The sequence below is a fragment of the Cnephaeus nilssonii genome, assembly GCF_951640355.1.
Source record: "Cnephaeus nilssonii genome assembly, chromosome: 22".
Classification (NCBI taxonomy): domain Eukaryota; kingdom Metazoa; phylum Chordata; class Mammalia; order Chiroptera; family Vespertilionidae; genus Cnephaeus; species Cnephaeus nilssonii.
Window position 1 is genome coordinate 6,105,414 of NC_137093.1, and position 22,813 is coordinate 6,128,226.

Sequence of the window (22,813 nt, forward strand, 5' to 3'; positions counted from 1 at the left end):
TATAATTTATTTAACTGATTGTCTATTAATGGATATTGAGGTGGTAGTTTTCTTTTTAGGTTGTAATATTGTATTCTTCTCCCTTTCACTGCAAAAGAAATTCCTCCAATTTATTCAGACTGATTTTTGGTGGCACTCAGAAATATGTGCATATATTATAAAGAACATATGATGAAGTTCTAGCAATACTATGTAGAACTTGACAAGGTAGTCCTAAAATTAATAGGGCTAAAACTAGCCAAGACAGTTTTGAAGAAATAGAATTTGGATGGAAGAATCACTGTACCAAAATCCATACCATCTTCCACTGAAAGAACTATTTAAATGCATGAATCCTTAAAAAACTTTTGGACATTGAAATTGTCCAGTCACCAGATACATTATTTTTTAAGATTATTTCAAGAGAAGTTAATTTGATGTTCTTCTGTTTAAACTACAGACACTTAGTTCACTAGCAGTGATCATGGTAGAATCTGGCAAATGGTCCATCAGCATTGACATGGAACTGACTGTGTTCAGAAATAAATTCCCCAGAAGTGAAAAAAGCATGAAAACACAAATGTTATGTAATTTCTTTGCTTAAAATTTTTTTCCACATTAGCCACTCATTGTTTGTCTGTTCATAAATGAATGTTGTGATGACTATTGTGTTAAGCTACTTAGTCTTATAAAGCTGCTACTTCTAATTTTTTTCATTTTAAAATACTAGAGCTATCTATACTAATAAAAGGGTAATATGCTAATTAGACCGGACGACCTTCCGGACATCCTTCCGGACAAAGCCATGGTGGCGGGGCTGAGGCAGAGGTGGTTAGGGGGATCAGGCTGGCAGGAGAGAGCAGTTAGAGGGATCAGGCCGGCAGGGGAGAGCAGTTAGGTGGATCAGGCCACAGGGGAGAGCAGTTAGGGGGATCAGGCCGGCAGGCAGGTAAGCAGTTAGGAGCCAGCGGATTGCGAGAGGGATGTACCAGATTCGAGAGGGTGCAGGCCGGGCTGAGGGACCCCCCCACCCCGCCATGCACGAATTTCGTGCACCAGGCCTCTAGTCCATTATAAAATGCAAAGTTACTGAAGAGGCACTGAGGCCTAGTGGAAAGAACACAGGCCTTGAAGTCTTAAAGACTGGGTTGAAATCCCAATTTTGCCACTTACTGCATGACTTAGTTTCATTCTTTAAGCTAACTGACCCTCTGTTTCTTCATTTGGGAAATTTGAATAATAATGCTTATCTTGCATTATTGTGAGAATTATGAAAACATATGTAACATACCCGAAGTGAGTGCCTGACATATAATAGGAACTCAGTAAATGGTATCAATTATTATTATGGTTGTAAATCACATTTGTTCATCAGAAATCTGTTACGTTTTCATGATCTTACTTTTTTAAAAAATATGTTTTTATTTATTTTAGAGAGAGAGGAAGGGAGAGGGAGAGATAGAAACATCAATGAGAGAGAAACATTGATCAGCTCCTCCTGTATGCCCCAATCTGGGTATCAAGCCCACAACCCAGGCATGTGCCCTGACTGGGAATCAAACCAGTCACCTCTTGGTACGTGGGGCACTTAATCCACTGAGCCACACCAGCCGGGCATGATCTTCCTTATTAGAATAAAGCTCAGTCTAGGTGCTACAATTTAGCATGAACTTTGCCAAATGGAGCAGTGTCCAAAGGTTTCAATTGAATTGATCTTCCTGAACATTGATCTCATAAAATACAGATGAAACATCCATAGGAGCTTGGTCATTGTCTTTAAATTTAGTAGAAATCATTATTTTTTTTAAATTTAGTTAATTCAGCTTTTTTATGCTACCACCCTTTTCCTTTCTTTTGGGATTGTGATTACCTGTCACAAGGTGGTTTCAAAAGCACTCCCAGTTTCTATTCTGCTGCTTATGTTGAAGCTCCTATACAAACTATCTATAATAATAAAAGGGTAATATGCTAATTAGACCAGATGTCCTTCCGGATGTCCTTCTGGACGAAGCCGTGGCGACGGGGGCCAAGGTAGAGGCTGCAGAGGTAGCAGAGACCCCCAGTCGCCACAGCAGCCAGGGGCCAAGACAGAGGCAGCAGGGGGCTGAGGAGAAGGCGGCAGAGGGTAATAGAAGTGTCAACCAAATTCATGATCGACAATGACAGATCGAAACACATGCGTGCGATTGGCGCTAGTGAGAGCTTTATATATATATAGATAAACTTGCTTAATTAGACCTGCTTTCGGATGTAGCTAAACTTGCATGAATTTCGTGCATCGGGCCTCTAGTCTATATACATAAAAGGCTAATATGCTAAGTGTCCGACCGTTCATTATAATGCGCACTTACCACCAGGGGGCAGACGCTCAAGGCAGGAGCTGCCATGACATGCACTGGCCATTTACAGAGAAATGGCACTATGGACCTGGTGCCCACAAAGCAACACTCAGCTTCCCCCAAGTGGGACACAGGCCCCGCCACCACCCCGGAGTGACAGCCCACCAAATTGCAGCCGACACTGCCGAGACCTCATGGCGCAAATAGCGGCCCACAGCGCAGCTCAGCCCAGAAACAGTGGCTGCGGGCACTGGGTAATGATGTCACATAGCAATGCCTGGCTTCCTCTCCCTTGCGACTAGCCTCCTTGGAGTTTCTTCAGCCTGGGAACATGACTTGCTTTATAGCCAGGTAGAAACATTTTACACTTTAACCAAATTGTGAAGCATTTTTCCGTGCCTCCTCTCATTTGATCTTCACAGAAGTCCTGGAGTAGGTAGATAGGAGACTCGGTAGAATTCTATTTTCTTTTCATTAGCAGGAAAATGGAGATTTAGAAAGCTTAGAAACTTGACCTGACTGAAAAGAAGAAGGAAATGGTGGACCTTGAAAATGACTTCAGGTTTTCTCACTGCACAGAATATAGTCACAAACACTGCTGCAGTTAAATATTTTACCCTTTGTTCTCCCTGCATGATCTATAATAATAATCTGCTTCGTGTTGATATTTACTGCTATGTTGCTGACAATTACCTGAAAGAGAAGTTGGGGTGCTTCACTGGGCTGGAAAAAGTTTAGCTACATCAGAAAGCAGGTCTAATTAAGCAAGTTTATATATATATATTTAAAGCTCTCACTGGTGCCAATCGCACGCATGTGTTTCTATCTGTCATTGTCGATCATGAATTTGGTTGACACTTCTATTATAGAGAAAGGGCGAATAGCGATATTAAAATATTTCTTCTAATTAATTTCCTTTCAATGTGCATGAATTCGTGCACCAGGCCACTAGGTATATTATACAGTGAGGGCTGACAAACTTTCTGTAAAGGACCAGATAAGTGCTTTAGGCTTTGTAGGCCATACATTTCTCTATCATAAATACTCAACTCTGCTACATAGCATGAAAGCAGCCAAAGACAATATGTTAATGAATAGGTGTGGCTGTGTTCCAATAAAACTTTACAAAAACAGGCTGTTAGGTGAATTTGGGCCATAGTTTGCCAACCCCTGTTCTATAGTATTCTGGATTAGCAATGAGTCCTGTCACCATGACTCAGAGGATTTATGTGCTGCATCTGGCAGAGGACTTGAACAGATGTGAGGCCATCTGAAATTAATATTTAGCGAAAGCTTCTCAGAAACTAGATCATAGAGCTGTCCTGTGTTTGGAATACCTTTCATCACACGCTTCTCTGTGCTAGAACTGCTCTGCCATTGTGAGGTCAACTATCCTGTCTTGTTTACAGACAGAGTGCCCATTACTTACATACAGGTGTTCCCCATTCCTACTTCAGATCTGAGCAACATCGAACTGGGTTTTGTTGTTTTTGTCCTTTCATCGTCCTCTTCCTAAATTTCTGTTTTCTTTTTTCTTTAGTCCCCCTTCCCTGCTGTTTCTCTTGTACAATTCAGTGTTCTTCTGAGCGGCTTGAATTTTATATTTTTGCCAGTGAGTGAGAGGGCTCCTGTCCTGATAGTGAATGAAGCCATCCCATAGTATCTGACATAAGCCCCAAGACTTGGTTTCTTCTCAGTCACTTTGTGACTTCTCGCTGCACAAAGATTCTTTGTTGATAAAGTTTCTCTTTGCCTTAGTTTGCCTTATCTTCATTTACTCATTTTGGCCACTAAGAATAAATACCACATATGCGTGCAGCACTGGAAATGCAGAGATGAACATAAAGGATGTTGTCCCTGTTGTCATGAACACATTAGCAAAGATGACACACATCACATAAAAATTACACAAATAATTCAGTATGGTTGTGATAGGTGGTAGAAAGGAAAAATATAATTTGCAGTGACAAAATCTAATGGGAGACCTAGTCTGAGAGGTCAGGAAAGGCTTCCTTTTGGAAGTGATTATAAGCATATAATGACCCTGGAGTAAATATTTATTAAATTAATGCAGAAATGAAATTATATTTAAGATAAAACCTGAAGGATTGGCAAGAATTACCAGATAAACTTTAGGGAACAAGAGTGAGAAGGGAGTCCAGATAGAGAAAGCAGCATGTATGAGAGGCTGTGAGCTTGGTTCTTTCAGTGAAAAAAAAGATACGTGAAGAGGGGGAGGAGGGAGAGGAGGGGTGGAGATTGCTTCTCAAACTGAAGTGCTAGAGCTAGCCAGGGTCATGTTCATAAAGGTCAACAAGCTATGTTTAAGGATCTGGACTTTGTCCTAAGAATAATGGAAAGCCATTGATGGTTACATGATGTGATCCTAGTTCTACATGGCTTTAAATACTGGAAGTTGTCAAAAGGCCAAGCTCTAGAAACTTTCTAGAGTTGATCTGGAAAATAAAACAAACCTGAACCAGTTATTTCTCTTCTCCATTAGAAACAGATATAATTCTGTGTATCTATACTGCAACTTTCAAACTTCCACTTATTAAGATTTCATGTCCCTATAATACTGGTAGTTATTTGGTGAGTATAAACTATCCTGTTGAGAGGTTAATAAATATTTGTAGACACTTTCAAAAGGTGTCAGAGATCATTTAGTCAAGACTATAAGAAGCCCCTCCAAAGTATCACAGATGAATAAGTATCGTTGCCTTCTGCTTAAGTACTGCCAATAACTTAAAATTCAGTATTCTCAACATTGTTCATTTCAAGTTGGAGGGCGGGCAGTATTCCCTGTTACTTCTGCCTTTAGTTCTTGTTCTGTTTCTTAGAATTTCATAGAATAAGCCTAACTTACCATTTTTTAACTTTATTTTTATTGTCGACACTGCTGTACTAGTAAATGCCCCCCATTTCACCATTTTAAAAGTGGTTAATAGAGAATCTTTGCTTAAAAAACAAAATGCCCTGATGAAACTAGAGATCAGATGACGAATTACAAACTGGGACTATATAAAGAATCCATTAGCATAAAATAAGTACTGTAGAATAGATAGTGATTTATCTCCTACGATATAATAATTACTAAATGGCATAAAATTAACTGTACTCAGAGCTAGAACCTTGTTTCTTTCCTTTGGTCAACAAGTGGAGCACCTGATATATAAATAGCATCTTATTACATATTCTCAGGAAATAAATAAAATAATAGAAGTATTAGAGTTATAAGATCTTAGAGTTTATGCTTGTCTTTTTAAAGAATTGTTTGTTTATGTAAATGCAATAGGTGAGCACATGCAAATGAGCAGTAAACTAAAAGAGAGCTATAGGAATTCCAAAGAAGAGATCTGGCAGGTTCTGATAGAGTAAATCTTACATTAATACTGGATTCACTGAGCTTCTCTTTAGAATGGGATGGACCGGGCCTTGTTTATTTCGTCTCCTCCTCCTCCTCTCTCCCAGTGCCCGCCACCCCAACCCATACCAGTTCTCTGGCCTAGATGATCCTTCAAACAGTGTTTATGGAATTGAATTATTTTATTTCTCATACTGTGTTAGTGATGTTTAAGATGTTCCATTTATTATGCCCTGGTCAGGTGGCTCAGTTGGTCAGAGCATCATCCCTACTCCAAAAGGTTGCGGGTTCTATTTCCGGTCAGGGCACATACAGAAGGCAACCGATGGATGTTTCTCTCGCATTGATGTGTGTGTGTGTGTGTGTGTGTGTGTGTGTGTCTCTCAAAAAAAAAAAGAAGTTCCATTTTATAATCTTTTTTTCACTCTACTTTTCTGTGCCTTCTGAATTTTTTCAATGAATACGTATTTTTAATTGAAACACATACACATGATGTTGTTGACATAAGAATGTCTAAACCTATAGAAACATGTTATGAATTTATAGAGTTTATTTATGCTAAACTGAGGATATACCCAGAAGCAAAATCCCAATGGATTTAGAAAATGCTCCAGAGAATGGCAGTTTGGCAGTTCTTTTTATACATTTAGAATCAAAGGAGAAAACATAAGGAAGGTTACATGAAATCCATTGGTGGTAGATTAAGGAGGCAGAAGAAAACAAAGCAGGGAAATCTCCGGTATTGGATAAAAAGCAAAATTTAGAAACACGTACTTCTTTTACTAGTACATTGGTGGGTACAGGTTAGTTAACATTTCCAGTAAATAACAATGGTATGGGGCCAATAAGATAAGAGTTTTGGTGTACCTGCTCTTGTGAGGGTGGTTAAGCTTCCAGGGGGGTCTAGAAGGGAAGGTTACTCTGGCATTTCAAAGGTATGTCAATATAGATGCACAGAAACAGTGGACAGGGCTCACTTTTACTATGGAAGCTATAGGCCTAGGGCTTGACTACCCACCATGCCCTGCCTACTTAGTAATTTATGATCAGATCATCATCCTGTGTAGTAACTTTTGATCATTGAGCTTGTCAGACCTGCTGCATAGCCCCTTGAACTTGTCAGGATTTGTACATAGCCCCTTTTTCAAAGTTCACGATGTTCATACCTATTGTGAGAAGATAGGTAAAGACTAGCCTTCTGAAGATATGTGAAAAACATAATAACAATTTTTCACTCTCTAGAATGGATCTGTTAGGAGCTTTGCTAATGTATATTAAGATGTTCAGCAGCTTCTTTTGAATGGCTATTTTAGGTTGACCTAAGTGATTAAAATAAGTGGATTATGTGGCATGATGACAGTAACAAGCTATCAGTTTAGCAGCAAAGCTTTGCTCATAGTTTCTTATTTCCCTATCTGCCTGATTTCTTTCAAGAGCTGCTTTATCATGTTTCGTTTCTTTTCAGCGGAACGGAAGCCCCCTCTTTTCAACATGAATGCAATGAGTGCCTTATATCACATTGCCCAGAATGACTCCCCAACATTACAGTCTAATGAATGGTAAGATTCTTATATGATTTTAAATCTCTCAAAAAAAATTGCCATATGTATTTGGCACTTTCATTACATTTCATTTTAAATATCTGACCTGGAAAGCATTTAATTTCTTGAGAGCTTGTTTGGAGGTTCTAGCAGGGGAGCGCTGCTACTCATATACCCTTGACTGAAGACCAGTCCTGTCCTTTAGGGGGAAGGTTGTCCTCTTCCATGGAACGCGCAGCTTTGGGAGGGACACACATGGATCAGTGAGGGAGGAGGGGTCACCCGCCTAGCCAGCCAGATCAGCTGAATCAACCCTGGTGATCAATGGGGTGACAGATGTAGCAGCTAGATTGCCCTCACATCCCATTTCATTTCTTCATCATACATTATAGAGTGACATTGGCATTAACTACACACACACACACACACACACACACATACACACACACACACACACACACACACACATATTTTATTTCTGCCCTCACTATGGCTTGTACTGTGTTCTTAAAGTGTGTAGATAGTAACTGAAATCCTACAGGAAACATGCCCTACTACCTTCCTAACAACTAGAGTCTTAAGTCAAGACAATCTTGTATTGATCATCTCAGCTCTTATCACTTCTAAACAGAGATAAAGTACCCTTTGATATCATTATTTTTCCAGGTGTCATTTCTTTACTATATGTATATTTAAATCTATTGAGATAGAACATATATTATACTAGAGGCCCGGTGCACAAAATTCGTGCACTGGGGGGGTTGTCCCTCAGCCCAGCCTGCACCCTCTCTGATCTGGGATCCCTCTCACAATCTGGGACTGCTGGCTCCTAACCACTCGCCTGCCTGCCTGCCTGCCTGATTGCCCCTAACCGCTTCTGCCTCCCAGCCTGATCGCCCCCTAACCGCTCCCCTGCTGGCCTGATCGCCCTCAACTGCCCTCCCCTGCAGGCCCAATCTCCCCCAACTGCCCTCCCCTGCCAGCCTGATCTCACCCCAACTGCCCTCTTCTGCCGGCCCAATCGCCCCCAACTGCCCTCCCCTGCTGGCCTGTTCACTCCCAACTGCCCTCCCCTGCTGGCCTGTTCGCCCCTTACTGCCCTGCCCTGCTGGCCTGTTCGCCCCCTACTGCCCTCCCCTGCTGGCCTGTTGGCCCTCAACTGCCCTCCCCTGCTGGCCTGATCACCCACAACTGCCCTCCCCTGATGGCCATCTTGTGGCAGCCATCTTGTGATGACATGGGGGCAGCCATCTTGTGACATGGGGCGGCCATCTTGTGATGACATGAGGATGTCTTGCAAGGGCACAGGAGCCACCTAGGCTTTTATTAGTATAGATTCCAAAAATGTAATGTTCCTTGCTGAACATTATGACTTTTTAAAAATCCTTACCTCAGGATATTTTTCCATTGATTTTTAGAGAGAATGGAAAAGGGGGGTTGGGGGAGTAGGGAGGAAGAGAGAGAGAAACATCGATGTGAGACACATTGATTGGCTGCTTTCCGCATGTGCCCCAACTGGAATGGGGACACAACCTGCAACGCAGGTATGTGCCCTTGACTGGAATCAGGCCCATAACCCTTCCATGTACAGGCTGGTGCTCTAAACACTGAGCAATGCTGGCCAGGGCCATTATGACTTTTTTTAAATATATTTTATTGATTTCAGAGAGGAAGGGAGAGGGAGAGAGAGATAGAAACATCAATGATGAGAGAGAATCATTGATTGGCTGCCTCTTGCATGCCCCCTACTGGGGATCGAGCCTGCAACCCAGGCATGTAACCTTGGCTGGAATCGAACCTGGGACCTTTCAGTCCGCAGGCTGACGCTCTATCCATTGAGCCAAACCAGCTAGGGTATTATGACATTTTGATAACTATTTGGGCCACAGAGTTTTAGAAAAAGGTCAATTTTAAAGAAGAGTAGTCAAAATGGAATTTTCAAGATAGGAAGTATTTTCATCCAGGAAGCATATTCCTAGGTTTTCTGACTTTTATGCTTCAAATGTTACTACCTGGTTATACATTGTGGGTGATGTAGGCGTTACCAACTGGTCATGAAGAATACAGGCTTGAGACTTATGAGATTACCGTCTTTCGGGATAAAAATATGTTTAAAACTATTACATGTAAATACAGTATTTTCACTTTCTGATATATATTACGATTTGACCTTGATCATATATTAATAAATGTCTATGTGTTGATTAACTTGAATTCATTAGCCAAAATAATTAATTTTAGATATCACAAACTTGAAAATTTAATTCTCCTGATATTCCAAAAATGTTTTATTAAACATAAAAAATGTAAAATTTTCCCTGGAATGAAAATTATTTTAAGTAAAACATGTGTTCTACAAACCTTGATATTTTTTCTTTTAATGTATTTGTACACACAGGACTGACTCTTTTAGAATATTTGTTGATTACTGCTTACAGAAAATACCTCAGGAAAGACCAACGTCAGCGGAACTATTACGGGTAAGTTTTTCTTTTTCTTTTTTTTAAATCTTTTAAACTTATTTATTTATGTATGTATTTATTTTTGTTGAATTTTTTTAGGTGACATTGGTTAATAAAATAATTTTTCAAATTTTTATTTAAGAGGGAAATTTAAAGTCAAGTTGTAGTGGAACATAGTAAATCATTCCTATGGCAGCTCATCATGACAAATTGGATTAGAAGGTGCTGCCTTGTCATTTATCCAGAGATAGTAGCTAGCCATAGAAATAGCAAGATTATCTCAATGTATGTCCCTTACATGTATTCCCTACACCCAACCCTGTTTTTAACTTTTGACAAAGAATATTTCTCTTTGCTCTGGTCATTATTGTGATATTCCTATGGCTAATATCTGTACAGACTTTCAGGACAGACTCTGTCAATGGTTTAAATGACAACTTGGAGATTTTCACTTAAGTTGTTGCCAAATCATCAGGCAGTGAATTTCATCATCTATGTTGATGACAAGAATACCATGCATAGCATTCCATCGTCCATGTTGATGACAAGAATACCATGTTAACTGCATTCATTTGATTTAAACATCATATATTTGAGCATCTCTTTTCATGTAACATTTTATTATAGAACTTATACTTAGGTGATATGTTCTGTCTATATTAGTGAAATATGTCGAAATCTTTTAAAATATAAATACCTTTTCTTTTGCCACAAAATAGTCCAGATTTCTTCAACCTTTTTCTGTATGCATGTTTTTCCACTCTTGTTTGTTTTAACAAAAACTCTGAAGGATTGTATTGCCTAAATTATTGAAGCTTTACCTTTTGCACTCGGATGTCGAGTGTGACTCGACACGGTTAGCATTAGAATAAAGGAATCGAGAAAAAAGCAAGCGAGTGCAAAGGGTTAAAGATGTTGGCCACCTTTGTAATTAAAGAGTACTTTGGTTAGGTCACAAATTTTTGGTTTCCATTTTCTTTTTCTTAGAACTCTGTAAACATTTCTCTATCATTTTCTGACTTTTAGTGTTCCTGAAGAGGTAGGTCTGAAGTGGACTAGTTTTTCCACCCAAAAGTAAGTGTTTTTTTCTTGTAGGTCACAGACCACAGGAATATGATGACAGAAGTAACAGGGCAGAGAACTCTACCTAACTCTCATTTGGTGTGGAGCCATCACATGTTTTAGATATGAGCTAGTCTGTATGTCTTAGCAACAGCTCCACATTTCTAGAGGGAAAAATGGCAACCAGAACAAAACATCATAATGCAAGATAAAGTGGTATCTTTATTACTTTGAAGTAAGCAAAGATATTTTAAAAGGGCATGAAAAGCATTACCATAAAGGGAAAAAGTAATAACTTTGGACTGTATTAAAATTAAGTGGGGAGGGGGACTCAAAGAAGAATATACTACAAGGATTCAAAGATGAATTTTAAGGTAATAGGCAAGAAAAGGATATAAAAAGCAAGTGGGCAGAAGTAAAGAAAGAAATGAAGTAGAAAAATGAAAACATAACATTAAAATCATAATCTATCCTCCTATATAATAAAGAGGTAATATGCAAATTGACCATCACTCCCTCACATAAGATGCCGCCCCCATGTGGTCACAAGATGGACGCCACAAGATGGCCAGCAGGGGAGGGCAGTTGTGGGCAATCAGGCAAGCAGGGGAGGGCAGTTAGGGGTGACCAGGCCAGCAGTGGAAGGCAGTTTGGGGCAACCGGGCTGGCGGGGGAGGGCAGTTGGGGGCAACCAGGCTGGCGGGGAAGGGTGATCAGGTTGGCAGGCAGAAGCAGTTAGGGGCAATCAGGCAGGTAGGCAGGTGAGCAGTTGGGAGCCAGCTGTCCCAGATTGTGAGAGGGATGTCCAACTACCGGTTTAGGCACAATCCTACAGGACATCCCCAAAGGGGTCCCAGATTGGAGAGGTGCAGGCTGGGCTGAGGGACAGTAAATTTTGTGCACCAGTCCTCTAGGCCTATCTAATAAAGAGGGAATATGCTAATTGACCATCACACCCTCACAAAATGGTGGCACCTGCAGCCAATAAGGAGGGAATATGCTAATTGACTGCCACACCCTAAAAGATGGCAGCGCCCACAGCCACAAGATGGTGGTGCCCAATCCCCTCAGCCCCACTAGGGTACCTGCCTCCAGAGTCCCCCAGTCCCCTCAGCCCTCCAGCTGCCCAGGGCCAGCCCAAGGCACAGGCAAGCCTCAGATGGCAGCTGCCCAGCCAACACCCAAGGCGCAGGCAAGCCTTTGATGGTGGCTGCCCAGCCACTCAAGGCCACCCAAGGCTCAGGTAACCAGGGCCGACCAAGGCTTGAGCTGCCAGAAGTGGCAGCAGCAGAGGTGTGATGGGGGTGTCGCCTTCCCCTGATTGCCAGGTCGCCTCCTGCCCCTGAGGGCTCCCGGACTGTGATAGGGGGCAGGCCAGGCTGAGGGACCCCCCCTACAGTGCATGAATTTTCATGCACCAGGCCTCTAGTCTATATATATAAAAGCCTAAACAACCATTACGACCGGTTGCTATGACGTGCACTCACCACCAGGGGCAGACAACGCAAGAGCTGCCCCTTGGTAGTCAGTGCGCTCCCACAGCCAAACTCCCACAGCTGGCCAACCTCCTGCAGTTCCTCCCCCTGGCCTGCCAGCCGGCCGCAATCAGGACTGGGCAAGACAGCCCCAATTGGCCCGATTGCTAGACAGGCCAAGGGACCCCACCCTAGCATGAATTTGTGCACCAGGCCTCTAGTACTAATATAATAAGCAGATCCACTTAGGGTGTTTCCCATGGTAGTCTTAGGGAAATAAAATTAAAGGCAAATGAAAAAAAAAAATCCTAAAGATTATTATAGAAAAGATGACACATATAGAAGACAAAAGAGATCTAACATAGGCCAACCTATTATTCCTGAAGAACAAAGCAAAACACGTGGAGCAGAGGATGTTTAAAGATATACCTAAAGAAAACTTTTTTGTCAGTAAATGTTTGGATCTTTACTTGATTTGGTTTGATTTGGTCTTTATTTGATACTAGAAGCCCAGCACATGAAATCGCATGGCCTCGCCGTGCTCGCAGCCCCGCCCACCCGCACATGCAGCCCCAGCCACCCTCACCAGCCTTTGGTCATTACGGCATTAGGGCCACTGGGTTTTTATAATATAGACTAGTGGCCCAGTGCACGAAATTCGTGCACGGGGGGATGGAGGGGGCGGTGTCCCTCAGCCCGGCCTGCACCCTTTCCAATCTGGGACCCCTCGAAGGATGTCCTACTGCTGGTTTAGAGGGATCAGGCCTAAACTGGCAGTCAGACATCCCTTTCACAATCCAGGACTGCTGGCTCCAGCCGCTCACCTGCCTGCCTGCCTGCCTGCCTGATTGCCCCAGCCACTCTGCCTGCTGGCCTGCTCGCCCCCAACTGCCCCCCCACCAGCCTGCTTGCCCCCACCTCCCCTCCCCACTGGCCTGCTCACCCCCATCTGCCCCCCTGCTGGCCTGCTCACTCCAAACTGCCCCCCCCGGCTGTCCTGGTCACCTCCAACTGACCCCCATTGACGGCCTACTCACTCCCAACTGGCCCCCCTGCTGGTCTGCTTACCCCCAACAGCCCCTGACGTCCCATCCTGGCCTGATCACCCCCCAGCGACCCAAGGTCCCAGCCCCTCCTTTTTTTTTTTTTCCAGCATCTCCTTGAGCAGAGGCTAGGACCAGCTGGAAGCAAGTATCTAGGATTTATTTATCTTCTATAATTGAAACTTTGTAGCCTTGAGCGGAGGCCAGGGCCAGCCAGGGTGGGCGGAAAGCTTGGCTTCCTCCATTGCCGGGGCAACCCAAGCCTCCTGCTTGCTCCAGCTCCATGGCTGGCTGCCATCTTGGTTGGGTTAATTTGCATACTTGTTCCTGATTGGCTGGTGGGCATGGCTTGGCGTAGCAGAATGATGGTTAATTTGCATGTTTCTCTTTTATTAGTGTTGATGGTGAGCCAAATCAAATGAGCCTCACCACTTATTCAACAAATATCTACTAACTAGAGGCCCGATGCACAAAATTTGTGTAAGAGTAGGCCTCCCTTCCCCCAGCTGCTGGCACCGGCTTCCCTCTGGCACCCAGGACCCGGGCTTCCCTCCAGCCTCTGGCAGGCACCCAGGAGCTGGGCTTCCCTTGCAGCCCCGGCTTCATCTGGATGGTCGTCCGGTCTAATTAGCATATTACACTTTTATTATTATAGATTGTCTATTGTGTGCCAGGTACTGTTTTAAGCACTAAAAATAATATAAATGTACACAAGAAAATGATAGCCTGAACTCATGGAACCTATATTCTAATGAAGGAGTATAAAAACAAATAAATATGTGATGGTATAATGTCAGGTGGTGATAAATTATTTATAGAAAAATAAAGCAGACATGGGGACAAAGAATGGCAGAAGCTGCTGTTATGTAAGGAACAGAAAACAAAATACACACAACAGTAGTGTAGAGTAGGGAGAAGGATTGAGGCAGATTCTAACAAGAATATTCTAAACTCTGCCTTGCTTTTGTTTTACTATAAAGTTTCAGATTTGCCCCTAAGTTATAGCTTCAAATTTACTAAAAAACGATTTGTTCTTGTATAATTGGAAGCACAGGAGTAGCAAAATAATTTCCTTTTTCCCTTTCGTTCTCATCTTGAAATGTGCAGGCTATACTTACTTCCGGGAATCTTCAGAAAGGCCTCTTTGCAGAGGAAGAGATATTTTATAAAAGCAGGAGCAAAAGCCACAGTTTTCCTGATACCAAAGTCAGGGTGAAGAACCACAGGACATGTAGATTTTTTTTTTTCTCTCACAATGGTTTTGTTCCTTCTTTATATCTTTTTAAACTTACAAAGTAGTAAAATCCATTCCATCATCTAAGGCAGGAGTCCTCAAACTTTTTAAACAGGGGGCCAGTTCACTGTCCCTCAGACCGTTGGAGGGCCGGACTATAGTTTAAAAAAAAAACTATGAACAAATTCCTATGCACACTGCACATATCTTATTTTGAAGTAAAAAAAAAAACAAAACGGCTAAAACACCCGCATGTGGCCCGCGGGCCGTAGTTTGAGGACGCCTGATCTAAGGCCTACCACATTTCTCTCATTTTCCAATATCTTTAAATTATAATTTCACATAAGTGAATTTTCCATATAACTGAACCTTTTCCTTTAAAAAACAAAACTTCTTCCTCCCACTTTTGATCATTTTCTGTGTTAAAATATAAGATGTGCCTCTCTACCTTCTAAAGCAGCGGTCGCCAACCTTTCGGAACTCACGGACCACCAGTGGTCCACGGACCACCGGTTGGCAACCACTGTTCTAAAGAATGTATAATGAACATAATTTAACTTATTGGTGGCTCAAAAACAGTAGTGTTTTGCAAACTCTTGGAGTATAAAACAACTATATGAGGGCATTGTGCCTTTTCAAATAGCCCAGAAACTTTTGTTCATTTTCATTTGGTTGGTGGTAGGTATGTTAATCATGGAATTTCTCTCTTTCTCTACTGTCAGGCTGTCAGAGAACTTTCAAAGTGCACTTCTTTTTACAGCAAATAACCCTACCTCTTACAGTTCCCAATCCTCTTTCTCCCACTTTTATTCCCTCTTTCTAAGGTGCTATAGGCTGAGAAAGCAGGAAACTGGAATATGTGTTAGAGATGACTGACAATATGGAAAGTGAGGGCCGCTTATGCCCAGGAAAGTTTACGGACTTTGGGGCAGATATTTTCACTCCTCGGAGGCCCTTCTCCCCTTTTCCTGGTTGTACAACTCTGCAAAGGGGAGATGACGTTGCCAGAATTCTGACCTCTGAATAAATTTAACACCTATCACATTTTCAGTCATACACTATATATGACCACAGAATTAGAAAACAAAATATATACAACAGTAGTGTAGAGTGGGGAGGAGGATTGAGGCAGATTATAACGAGAATAGTATGTACTCTGCATTGCTTTTGCTTTACTATATAGCTTCAGATTTGAAAGTTATAAGCCACTCAGCTGCTATTTAAAATTATAGTCACTGTTATTACTTGTAAGATAAGGTAAACATCAAGAGTTCTCAAGTAAACTCTAGGACAAAGTCCACAAAATAGGGCTTGAAGAAGAGAAAAGCATTAATTATATTTATCTTTTTTAAGATTAATACAATATGAGGGACTACATGGAATGAAAATCATATCTTGTTATTTCTGCAAAATCCATAGAACTCTTTTATGTCCATTTACTACTATATCTACATCTTGCACCTAAAAATACATTTCTCATTATTATTTTTTGCTATTTTCTCCTCCCTCAATTAGCATGACTTTGTCCGACGAGATCGGCCACTACGTGTCCTAATTGACCTCATACAGAGGACAAAAGATGCTGTTCGTGAACTAGATAACCTACAATACCGCAAAATGAAAAAAATCCTTTTCCAAGAGACACGAAATGGACCTTTGCATGAATCACAGGAGGATGAAGAAGTAGGTTCCATTTATTTTAGCAGGCACTTATAGAGTGCCTACTATGTGAAAAAGTCTAGACTGGGCACTATAAAAAACACTTTTGGGGATAAAAATGGTAAGGGATGCTCTCTGCCTTAAGAGACAGAGTTGCAAAAAAGACATTCATGAAAAAAACTCTTACATAAAACAACATTTGAAAAATGCTTTAGAGGTATATCACCATGCAGAGGTCCATAGTGAGGAGATAAGTCTGCTGGTGGGGATTAGTGAAGGTTGTATGGAGAACATGATGTGGGGGGTTTTTGACAGAAGGGCATAGGACATTTTAGAGTCAGGAAAGTGCTATGCTTTAGAAAGATTATCCTACCAACAGAATGTAAGATGGATTTCATTGAGTGACTAGTTCATGCACAAAGTAAAAAGGGCAGTGTCAAAGGGAATGGGGAACAAGAAACACTTTTGAGAAACACTGTAGAAGTAGATTTGATCACGCTAGGACCTTAATGAGTATATCAATACCAAGAACAGAAGGAACCACGGAGAAAGAGTAGGTTTAAGATTATTTCAGTTAGTTGCCTATGGAGTTTAAGGGCCAAGCATCGTATACCACTGGCATGGTATACAGATGGAGTTTTCAAAGAAGAGAGAACTTCCTGGTTTCTCATTCAAATAACTTGAGAAGGATTGGTTGGGACAAGGGTAATGACAATTGAGACACCTGAACAGTGTCTAGCAATTGGTTGGGATATACAAATCCAGAACATAGGAAAGAAGTCTGAATAAAGGGTAGTTGGTTGGGGGTCAAGAGCTCTAAAATTATCATGAATCAAGGGGTTGATTGTAGAAGGAGAATTCCATGTAAGAAAAAGAAGACCTAGGAGGTAAAGGCCTCGCAGATGTTGAGAGAGTACACAGTTTCAAGGAGGGAACAGCCAGTGCCATCAGATGCTGCCGAGAGGTCAAGTTAGACCAGAAAAAAATGTTAAGTGTTTTACAAGTAGGGCATTCTGGGTGACCTTCAGAAAAGCAGTTTTGCAAGAATAGTTAGGATAAATAGAAAAATTACTATTTAGAATAAATGGGAAGTGAGAAAATAGAGACAGCAGAAGTTGGATGTTTTAAGATTTATAAATATGGCTGAGAAGGAAAAGTGACAAAGGGCAGTATGTAGAGAGGTACATAAATAAGGGGCAGGGCTTTTCAGATTTATATGCAGAGGGAAAGGAGCCAAGCCAGAGGCATCAAAGATAGAGGAAAGAGATATAGTTAAAGAAGTGGGATCTCAGGAAGTGCTTAGGATGGGAGCAAGAGTATTTGAGAATGGATTAGCCTATCTAAAACTAGATCAAGAGGAGGAAAGAAATGATGAATCTTATTTTAGCTTTCTGATATAAAATAAAACAAAATTATTACATCAATAATTATAAAATAAAATCCAGAAAGCTGAATTGGACTATAAACTCTCATGATTGCATATATACAAATGATTCTCCTTAAATGGGAAAATAAATCTATTAAAAATATAATGTATTTTCTAACATTTTAAATTACCCCATTACCTACCTATGCCAGTGATTCCCTACATTGCCAAGTAACAATTCTTTAAAGTTATATATGTACATATGCTTCTTCAAAAATAGGGTTTATTTGGAACTAAGTTGCTTTAATTATACTATTTAATCTTATATCAAAAGATATCCCATCGTGATGGATAAATTATATGTTCTGATTATTTTACCACTTCTCAAATAGTAGTCTTTAGACTAGTAGTGATGAATACCAGTATTATTTAACAGATATATTTAATAAGATTACAGAGGTAAGCATGATAGAATTGCTTAAGGGAGGCAGAAATTAATTACCTATCCAGGACAGTAGAATTAATAATATCCCTGCTTAGCTATGAAGTTACTCAGTAATGACTTGCAAAGGAGTATGTTGCTTGTCAAATCTCTGAAAACTCTTCTTATTCTATTTTAGTTTCAAGTGACCACTGCCGTATTTGCAAATATCCTAGAGGTCACCTGTCGCCTGCAGTCTTTCTCTAGCACCTTGATGATCCTGGAGGTGTCTTACAAACCTGGCCTGATTCTGCTTATTAAATAGCAATGCAATAGTATGCTGGTTGCATATGACAGGGGAAAGCCCTGGGATAGCAGCATTTGGAGCCTTATGACTCATGTCCAGAATGGCCCCTGGGGAAGGCATAGAGTGAATTTGAGATGTCTGAAAATAGTGGGGGAGTAGTGGAGCCACTACATAAAAAGTTTATCTTTGCAGATTTGGCAGAAAAGCAACCTGGCACTGCAAAATTGAGTGGGCTTAATAGCTTAGTCAATGGATTGGCGCTTTATCTCCAGTCATGTTTTTTTTTTTAACCCGAGTGCCCGATTTTTATAGGACAGCGAACATGGAATCAGCCTGAGCAGGGAAATGGACAGCCTGGGGAGCAACCATTCTATCCCAAGCATGTCTGTGAGCACAGGCAGCCAGAGCAGCAGTGTGAATAGCATGCAGGAGGTCATGGATGAGAGCAGCTCTGAACTTGTCATGATGCATGATGACGAAAGCACAGTAAATTCCAGTTCCTCTGTTGTGCATAAGAAGGTAGGTTTCACAGTCCCCCTTCAGAGCTCTAGGCTTTGTCAATCATAGTTAAGCTACCTCAGGTCACTTAGCATTTTTTACAACTGAAGCATGGTACTAAACCTAACACTGGATACATTCTCTTATAGTAAAAAGGTAATGAAGGACCATGTAAGCTACATCTGTACCTATTTCTTTATCTTCCTCTCCTTGTTATTCTGAAGTCTACCACCATCAATAAGTAAAAATTTAAAAATCCACAAATCTCCAAGTCAAACCAGTACGGTAAGTCCCTCTCTAAACCAATAACCTTAATACTGCAGACCTTGAAAGTTTCCTGTGTAAAACCTTTGGGTGTGCCTTTTAGAAGAATGCTTTTGCAGAGTATGCTTCTTAATGGATATTCCCAATATACTATGTGTTTTAGAAACACTTTCTACTCTTTTCTGTTGTTTCTTGTATTTATTGTTTCTAATTCTTCTAAGACTGGTTCTCTGTCACCTTAAATACTATATTCTCACTTTTGAAAGAATGATTCTGTTCTTTGTTTTTACTTTACTTTTCCAACTAAAGAGCCTCATTTCATACAAGTCTATCATGATTCATAAGTTGAAATACTTTATAAAAAAAATTTAAGCTTCTTTCAAAGCAATTTCTGTAACATGAGTGTTTCACAGAATTATCAATAATTTTTTGGAGGAATTCCCAAAAGTGTTTTGAGTGACCTTAGGGAAGAAGTTCACAGAATGGAATTATAGAGGGAAAAATCCCTTATAATTTTATTCTTATTAGGTATATACATTTTAATCCTCACCTGAGGATATTTTTCTATTGATTATCAGAGAGAGTGGAAGAGAGAGGGAAAGACAGTGAGAAACATCAATGTGAGAGAAACACATCAATTGGTTGCTTCCTGCACGAGCCCCAACCAGGGCCCCGGGCTGGGGAGGAGCCTGCAACTGAGGTATGTGCCCTTGTCCAGAATTGAATCCGGGACCCTTCTGTCCACAGGCCAACGCTCTATCCACTGAGCAAAACTGGCTAGGGCCTTATTAGGTATATTTGAGGTGTATATGTACTTATTTTAATAAATGGCAACAATCACATTCTAATTCTAGTGAGAGAGCATATTAAAGAATTTTTTCACTTCTATTTGTTGTGCATTATTCTTGGGAAGAAAAGAAAATTAAGCAGGTAAGGATGAAGGGCAGGAGAAAATATATTGGTCCCTGGCTGTGAATAATAGAGGGATATATATTTATTTTCTGAACTGATTAACTTATTCATTTATTAAACTAATACTGGTGGGGACCTCTATTATGTGCCAGGAACTATGGTAGGCCCTGTGGATACAGAGGAAATAAAACAGACATAGTGTTTTCATAGAGCTTATTATCTGTAGGGGAGATTAAGCAAATAATCATACTAATAACTATATCATGTAATTATGAAACTTGCTCTGGGTAAAAGGAGGATTTAATCTAGCAGGGAGTAGTGGAAAGCCTATCTAATAAAGTGACATTTAAGCTAAAACTTTAAGGACAAGTGGAAGGTAGGTAACTTGGGGTGAACAATGGAGGTGAGTCAGAAAGCAACATGTGCAAAGTACTAGAGACAAAAAGAACTTTGTATGTTCACAGAAGAAGGGAAAGGTCAGAGAGTTTAGAGCTTGGTGAGCTATGTGGAGAGTCAATTGAGAGCAGAAAGACAGCAAGGACCCAGATTATCAGAAAGCCATGGAAAGGAGTGATATCAGACAGATGCAGAAACGTGCTAAGAGTCCAGCATTGCCAGCTGGCCTTCTTTGAATACAGGCAAGTGATCATATATTTGCAGGGTAGAAAAGAAGGTTTTGTGAGGCTCTTTTTGGAAGGAGCTTTCATAGATGCTGACATCTGGCTCTATTTCCTCTGAGGCTCCATGGGTATCGATAGCAAAAGAAGAGACATTCTGTTGGATTTTTTTACTCCAGGACCTCTTAAATGGGAACCCAGAATTAGAAGAAAGATGCTACCGGTATAATAAATAAGAAAGAACACCCTGGTCTCAAACTCATTGAGGGTTTTCATTTTAATTTTGGCATGCTGGTACAGAGCTTACTTGTGATGATGTGGGTCTTTTAATACCTTTTCCTCCCTGGTGCAATCACTTAAGAAGAATAAATGTTAATTTATATTTTGAAGTAAAAGGTAGTTGTATTTGTTCCACACACACAAAAAAAAATGTCAGGTAGAATTAAGTTATATAATGTATTTCTTTTTTTATTATGAGATAGAGGAAATGTGATGGAAGAAAACTGAAAAACCTTTTCAAATAAAACTTTGAATGAGTTAACTCATTCTAATCTGGGTACATACCCAAAAGAATTGAAAGCAGGATCTCAAAGAAATGTCTATACACCCCTATTCATAATAGCATTATTCACATTAGCTGAAGCAACCCAAGTGTCCATCAGTGGATGAATGGATAAGCAAAATGTGGTACACACATACAATGGAATAGTCTTCACCTTTGAAAAAGAAAGGAAATCATACACACACACACACACACACACACACACACACACACACACACACACTTGATTTCAGAGAGTAAGGGAGAGGGAGAGAGAGACAGAAACATCAATGATGAGAGAATCATTGATCGGCTGCCTCCTGCACGCCCCACACTGAGGATCAAGACCACAACCCAGGCATGTGCCCTTGACCGGAATTGAACCCAGGACCCTTCAGTCCACAGGCCAACACTCTAGCCACTGAGCCAAACCAACTAGGGCAGAAAGGAAATCTTGACATGCACTACAACATGGATGAACCATGGAGACATTATGCTAAGTGAAATATGCTACTCACAAAGACAAATATTGTATGATTGCACTTATATAAAGTACTTAGGGTAGTCAAAATCATAGAGACAGAAAGTAGAATGGTGGTTGCCAGGGGCTAGGGAGAGGAGAGAAATGGGGAATTGTTGTTTAATGAGAATAGAGTTTCAGTACAGTATATACTGAACTGTATACTTAAAAATTATTAACATGGTAAGTTTAATATGTATTTTATCACAATAAAAATAGGAAAATACATATAAGTAAACTATAAAATAGAGCATACTATATATGAAACTTTAATGTTAAATATGGTATACCTGTGCTTAAAAATATTTCATCTTTAAACACAATAGAAACAAAAAATATTTAGATCGTTTATATTTGTTGGTTCACTTGAACTCCTAAAAGTTTTTCACTTTAAGAACAAAAATGAAATAGGATCTGAAACTCTCAATGAAAATATTTATATAATGGACTATAGGAATGAGGAAACTAGTTTATAATTCTATCTGCCACTGTTAATTTTTCTTTACTTTGGATAAGTCACAAACCTCTTTGGGCCTCAGTTACTCCATCTGTAAAATTAGGAGTTATTCTGTATGATTTCAAAGATCCCTTCCAGCTCTAAAATTTTGTGCTTCAATTTCTGTAATATTTAAAGAAGCAAATCTCTAATGTGACCCTCAAGCTATTTTGTAGAGGTACCTCGGGAGCAAGCCTTATCCACACCTCACCCAGGACAAGTTATGCTTCATCTCTTACATTATATATTTGGATTCCACTTAATATTTCACTTGCAAAAGGGTTGGGTTTTTTGTTTTATTTTGTTTTGTTTTGTTTTCGAAAAGCCACTCCTGTGATCAGTCCCTTTTTCTCCATGCAGATGGGATACTAAGTACAATATATTACATGTAAGTAACATTGATGTCACAGGTTGGATTCTCCAGGAAGTAGAGCTGAGATGATTTATCACAACAGGTTTTTTAAATTTATTAGGCATTTCTTTTGGGATGAATACCTTTGGAAGGGAAGAGAAGGAAGTAACATTTATCAGAGGGCAAAGTTGAACTGAGATGTAGGCCCAATGGCAGCCTCAATCAACTCCCCAGGGAGCTCTGAAGTTAAAATGGTTCTTTAGAGTTGGGCCAGAATGGCCAGGCCTTGATACCCCAACCTAGATCAGTCAATGAAATGAGCAACCTGGGGAAAGTATGAACTTGGCCAAAGCTGCCCTCT

The 22,813-nt window shown here is 40.5% G+C and overlaps 1 protein-coding gene across 2 annotated transcripts in view; it reads left to right on the forward strand.

Annotated features, from left to right (window-relative positions):
* Positions 1-22,813, forward strand: part of TAOK3 (TAO kinase 3) — a 142,952-nt gene that overhangs the window by 81,500 nt on the left and 38,639 nt on the right. For both annotated transcript variants that reach the window (XM_079762499.1, XM_079762500.1), the window contains 4 exons: positions 7,148-7,241; positions 9,622-9,703; positions 16,015-16,182; positions 18,565-18,771. In XM_079762499.1, the coding sequence (XP_079618625.1) occupies positions 7,148-7,241; positions 9,622-9,703; positions 16,015-16,182; positions 18,565-18,771 (551 nt within the window). The remainder of the gene's footprint in view (positions 1-7,147; positions 7,242-9,621; positions 9,704-16,014; positions 16,183-18,564; positions 18,772-22,813) is intronic.